Source organism: Dendropsophus ebraccatus, chromosome 2 (genome assembly GCF_027789765.1).
Source record: "Dendropsophus ebraccatus isolate aDenEbr1 chromosome 2, aDenEbr1.pat, whole genome shotgun sequence".
NCBI lineage: Eukaryota > Metazoa > Chordata > Amphibia > Anura > Hylidae > Dendropsophus > Dendropsophus ebraccatus.
In genome coordinates, this window is record NC_091455.1 from 127,269,089 (window position 1) to 127,275,326 (window position 6,238).

General features: G+C 41.1%; 1 protein-coding gene and 1 pseudogene across 1 annotated transcript in view; both read left to right on the top strand.

The window, feature by feature from the left end:
- SDHA (succinate dehydrogenase complex flavoprotein subunit A) overlaps positions 1 to 4,276 on the top strand; it is a 53,349-nt gene extending 49,073 nt beyond the window's left edge. Inside the window, exons 14-15 of the mRNA XM_069958270.1 lie at positions 1,435 to 1,545; positions 2,262 to 4,276. Coding sequence (XP_069814371.1) covers positions 1,435 to 1,545; positions 2,262 to 2,348 — 198 coding nt within the window. The 3' untranslated portion in view covers positions 2,349 to 4,276. The remainder of the gene's footprint in view (positions 1 to 1,434; positions 1,546 to 2,261) is intronic.
- A 511-nt stretch (positions 4,277 to 4,787) lies between these two features.
- Positions 4,788 to 4,904, top strand: LOC138785013 (U2 spliceosomal RNA; annotated as a pseudogene).
- The last annotated feature ends 1,334 nt before the right edge of the window (positions 4,905 to 6,238 follow it).

A 6,238-nucleotide genomic window follows, 5' to 3' on the forward strand; every position in this document is an offset into this window, starting at 1 on the left:
TACATGCATTCCACGTCCGTGATCCGTCAGGATCACGGAACGTGGGAATGCAGCCTTAATGCTCAATGTTCACTTATCTCTATTGTTGATAGCTGGTGTTATCTGTCGGATGGTCTGGATCTCAGGAAGCAGAAAGTATAGTTTATTTCCTCTCCCTTGGCTTGTCCCTGGAGACATATGTGACTTAAGTGGGAGACGCAGTGGTCCTGGCACCGCTACCCCTAGCCCCCACCCCCCACCCCATGCTGAACCAGGAAGTGAGTGGGGACACAGTGGTGTCAATCTAAATTTTTGGCAGGTGGGACAACCCCTCTAAGGCAATTTTCTTCCCTTCATCCTTAGCAATGTTTTTGTTTAATCCGGTGTCTTATTAATATGTAAATTAGGGGGTTTGGTGCACTGGGGGTGGAACTCGGTACATTGATCCACGCTGCCTCCTCACAAATATTGGTGAGGGCTGTAGTACCACCCAGAGTGCATCAAACGGCCTAATTTATATATGAAAAATTGAGGTTTTAACAACAACGGTGCTATGGATAAAGGAAAGAAAACTACTCTCATTTTCAGCTTCCCAGGCCCTATAGCAGTGATGGCTAACCTTGACACTCCAGCTGTTACAAAACTACAATTCCCATCATGCCTGAACAACCAAAGATATGGCTTTGGCTGCCCAGGCATGATGGGAGTTGTAGTTTTGCAACAGCTGGAGTGTCAAGGTTAGCCATCACTGCCCTATAGGAACATAACAGCAGGTTAGAGTCTTCTAAACTGCTGTTAGCTTGACTAAAGAATTGCAACCATTTGGCACCCATTCTTTGCATGAGACAGCTTGTGCTTCAACACAGCCTCCTGCAACTGAGGGAAGCAATACAAGCTCAAACACCATCATAAATACAATTCAAGAAATAATAGATTGAAACTCACTATTTAACAATTTTAAAGGGGTTTTTCTAGAATTAGAAAAAGCACAGCTGCTTTGAATTTAAAAAAAACAGACACCCCCGTCCCCAGGTTGGTTGTGTATGGTATTACAATTCAGTTCACTTCGCTTCAATGTAACTAAGCTGCAAAACCACACCCAAACTAAGCAAAATGGACGACTGTTGGCTTACACAATGTATTAAATAGCATCCGCTTTTTTTTAAACGTCCTCTGCACCAAAGTCAATGTACTGCTTATTACAAGACACACCTAAAACGGCCAGCAGTCAGTACTGACTGAAATAATGTTCCTACAGCCGCAGTCAAGACAACGACCATATTGAGTGCCACATATTTGCTGTTGTTAGTACATTGTGTGAACATAGCCTAAGCCTGGATAACACCTTTAACACAATGTTTTGTACTATATTTCCTGTTCACTTTTAATTTACAGATAAATTACTTAACGTAATGTTATGACTTAACATTAATGAACAATTCTTCTTGTGCATAGGTCAGAATTGATGAATATGATTTCTCTAAGCCACTGCAAGGACAGCAGAAGAAACCTTTTGAAGAACACTGGAGAAAACACACACTCTCATTTGTTGATAAGAAGGGCAAGGTACAAAATATTTGTGAACTGACATTATTTATTGCACAAGTGATATAAATATAATAAATGTTAAAAATAGTCCAGTGAAGGTTCTACCTGGAAAGGTAGCTCATAGCTTAATACTGGCAGTGGGGGAGATTTATGACAGATTGGGGAGATTTATGACAGCTGCAGCATGGGCGTACACCAGGGAGAAGGTGCAGATTCTTGCCTTTTCCCTGGTGTATGCCAGCCATAACCTCCGCTCGCCTAATTGGGGGGTGCAGAAAGGTGGGGAGGAGGTGCGGCCTCCTCCTGCGCCTAATCTATCATGATTTACGTCCGCTCGCAGGAGTAAATCCTGTTACAAATCTACACCTGCTCGGGAGCAGGTGTAGATTTGTTGTGCCAGACACAGAAACGGATGGATTTGCTAAGAGGTTTGCGCCTCTAAAGAAATCTGGCTGAGGAAAAGGGGGCGGGGCTTTATTTAAGGCTGGTGTATTAATATACCAGTCTTGATAGATGTCCCCCATTGTGTTCTGTTGTTCTCAAGTCACAATGCACTGTTCTTGCTATTCTGGTACTTCTGACTGTCTGGCAGCTACCAGCTAGACTTAGGATAGCAATGACTAAAATGTTAAATTGTTATATTGGGGTTTAATATCCTTAAAATCTTGTGTCACTGCTTTTAAACCCACTGTTTATATCAAGGAAAAGTTTAAATATTTCTGTTTTCTTGTTAGGTATCCTTGGAATACAGGCCTGTCATTGATACAACTCTGAACGAAGAAGACTGTGCATCAGTTCCTCCTGCAATCCGTTCCTATTAGTTGCATTAGAGTGTATTTCTTTGTGTAACTGTAGTAGTTATCATTCATTAGTTTACTAAAAGTCAAAGGAGGGTTTATAGCACAGGGACCATAAATATCTGAAAATATTCAAGCAGATTCACCACAGATGACTATATATAAAATACAATACAATAAACATTTCATCCCAAAAACATTATGTCAGAAGATAGTTTTATAGGCTGCGTTCACACTATGTATATTTCAGTCAGTATATGTATATTTCAGTCAGTATTGCAACCAAAACCAGGAGTGGATTGAAAACACAGAAAAGCTCTGTTCACACAATGATGAAATTGAGTGGCCGCCATATAACAGTAAATAACTGCCATTATTTCAGTATAACAGCCGTTGTTCTAAAATAACAGCAAATATTTGCCATTAAATGGCAGCCATCCACTCAATTTCAACATTGTGTGAACAGATCCTTTCTGTGTTTTTAATCCACTCCTGGTTGCAATACTGACTGAAATATACTGACTGAAATATACATATACTGACTGAAATATACGTAGTGTGAACGCAGCCTCTAGATGTAATTAAAAAGGAAAAAAATCACAAATTACATTTGACAACCAAAAGATAAATCTGTGCTCATGCTAAACTTTCTAGACAAGGCCTTGATGACTTTTAAAGCAAATGTACCACCAGGTACATGGGCTATGGGCTTTTTACATTAACAGGCTGGGCAGGGATGTCGGTGGGGCGATCCTTGATTTTAATGGAGCTGCGTCACAAAGGGGAGCCAAGATTATCACAACTGGGGGCCGGCAAGCCTGCCCCCATTGCTTCATGCCTGAACGGTGCCCGGGAATAGACCGGCCTGTTAATGTAAAAAGCCTATAGCGATGTACCTGGTGGTACATTCGCTTTAAGTTCGCCACCTTTCATAAGATCTGATTGCTAGTGGTGACTATACTGGATCACCATGCTGTAGCAAACATCTTGGCTGTGTTTTAGATTTTGTAGCAAGTATTGTAGAAAAGCTACCAGCATTTCCACCTTCCACTTATTGCTGTAGAAGATGGCCACCAGTCTCAAGACTTGGTGGGAAAAGTATGAAATAGGTGGCACTTGGCATTTAGGAGAAACAAAGGGTAAACACATTGACAGTTGCTTTTGCTCAAGGATACAGGCATTGTTGGCCAGACTGAATAACAAGATCAATATTCTATAGGTGACTCCCTTGGTACCCTGCAGGTTCTGTAGTTTAGCTCCACTTTACCAATGACATTAACCCTTCCCTTTTTGGGATGTGATTTTTGGCTTGTTTTTTCATAGGCATCATACAGTCTATTGTGTTCATTTATTTAGTTATCATTGCAGTCACAGCCCTGGGCGCACATTACTTTTTGCACAAATCTCTCAAGTAATTGGAACAATTTTACGGATAAAATCAAGTAGTAAAGCCAGCTAACCTGACTACTGCAACTTCCTAGGAAATGCAGACCAGTGTGGAATTGTGCCATAATAATCAAAGTAAAAAGAGATCCATGCAGTGTTGCTGCAGCGCTATTTACTCAAACCATCTTGACAAGACAGTACAAGGCACTATGGATGCATGTCCACGTTGTCTTGCAATTCTTATGACTGTTGCGACTAAAAGTTGCAGGATATCACAAAACATGTTATCAGTGCCTTTGTCCTGTCTTGTAAATAAGGCTTGGTGACATTAAACTATAGCAACCTCTTAAATGCTGGAAAGATCTTGTTTACACTTTAAATTTTATGGATAAGTTCTACTTTCATGGGACACTTTACTCACTAAAACCTTTGGGATACCAAAGATTTAAAATGGTCACTTTATTGCTCCAAATTGTGTATAATACAGAGATGGATAATTTATTGATTTTGCTATTCTTAGGAATAATGTAGAAAAGCTTCTAATAAACAAGGTTTTTGCAGTGGCATTGCTTTTGTCTTCAGTGCTATCAACCATCTATGTTACCATTAAGAATTCAGGACATCTCCTTGAGGAGAGTGTCATAAAGATATGAGGAGACTTGTAGACCTCTTGGTAGACAGAGCTCCAACATTAGACAGAGTGCATGCTGGGAGATGTAAAGTAGTTTCCTGGCAACACACCATGCTTGAGGATCAGTGGTGCAGGAAAATGTTCTAAACAGGTCACCACAGCAGCAACAAGAGTCGCCAATATGCTTTTCAGGACTTTTTTTTTTTACTGAGAATAGTCAGATAGACCCTTATCATTTTTATTTTACACAAAAGAACATGTAATGTGCGTTAGACAAATTGGTGCAAAACAATGCTTTATTTACAATAAGGTTCACAAGAACAACAAAGAATACACCAAAAAGAACACAGAACACAGCTAAAAAAATAAATTCACATTGACGTCATGACAGCATAAAATAAAGTTAATAAGGTTTAGCATATAGAAAATAATTAAAATAGTAACATATTGCCTCTCTGCCTTTTGGCTAAGACCATATATTAAATGGATTTTTAGAACAGGGAGATAGAAAAAGAGCTTGCTCTGTCCTCTCCAGGCAATCAACTAGTAGTTTAGCGCTTCAAAAAAAAAAAAAAAAAAAGAATTGTATGACAGATATTAGCTGTGATGTGACAAGTACAGTGGTCCCTCTAGTTACATGTTCCTGACATGGACAGAGGTGGCAGCAGAGAGAGCTGTGTCAGACTGGAAAAGATACACAACTAGAGATGAGCGAACCGAGTTCGGGTTCGAGACGATCCGAACCCGAACGTTCGGTATTTAATTAGCTGGGGCTGCTGAACTTGGATAAAGCTCTAAGGTTGTCTGGAAAACATGGATACAGCCAATGACTATATCCATGTTTTCCTCACAGCCTTAGGGCTTTATCCAACTTTAGCAGTCACCGCTAATCAAATGCCAAAAGTTCGGGTTCGGATCGACTCGAGCATGCTCCAGGTTCGCTCATCTCTACACACAACTTTTAATTAGAAGTAATTTACAAATCTGTATAACTTTCTGACACCAGTTGATCTGAAATAATTGTTTTTCGCTGGACAACCCCTTTAAAGAGGACCTGTCACCCCCCCCCGCGCCGGGTTGACAGGCTCTAGACCCCCTTATAGTTACCGCATGTCGCCGAGTCCCGCTGCCGGAGCCGGTTCTGGGACGGAGATATCCCGGTGAGAAGCCGGTGCGCGCGCTGTCCATCTCTGCCGCCGGCGCTGGCTTCTCACCGGGATATCTCTGTCCCGGGAGCGGCTCCGGCAGCAGGACTCGGCGACATGCGGTAACTATAAGGGGATCTAGCTGGGGGTCGGGAGCCTGTCACCCCGACGCGGGGGGTGACAGGTCTCCTTTAAGTTTTTTAATACAGGAAAATTAAACATACAGTCAGGCTGGGTTCACACTGCATTTTAGTTAACATATAACAAGAGATGAGCGAACATTCGGTATTTAATTAGCGGTGGCTGCTAAACTTGGATAAAGCTCTAAGGTTGTCTGGAAAACATGGATACAGCCAATGACTATATCCATGATTTCCACATAGCCTTAGGGCTTTATCCAACTTCAGCAGCCCCAGCTAATCAAATACTGAAAGTTCGGGTTCGGATCGACTCGAGCATGCACCTGGTTCGCTCATCTCTACATATAACATATACATTCAAATAGGAAAAAATTATGAGACAATGAAGGCTGGTAAAGTTGGATGCTGCTGTATGCCACACTACACAATCCATTGACCTACATTATTGAATAGTGGAATAAAACTTTTTTTTTTTTACATCTATAACAGTGTGGTTGACAAATGTACTGAAACAGATACAGTAAAACAGAATAATGTAGTGTGGACCCAACCTAACAGAAACCGTATAACGTATATAAAAGCCCAGCATGAACACAGCCAAAAAGCTTTTTT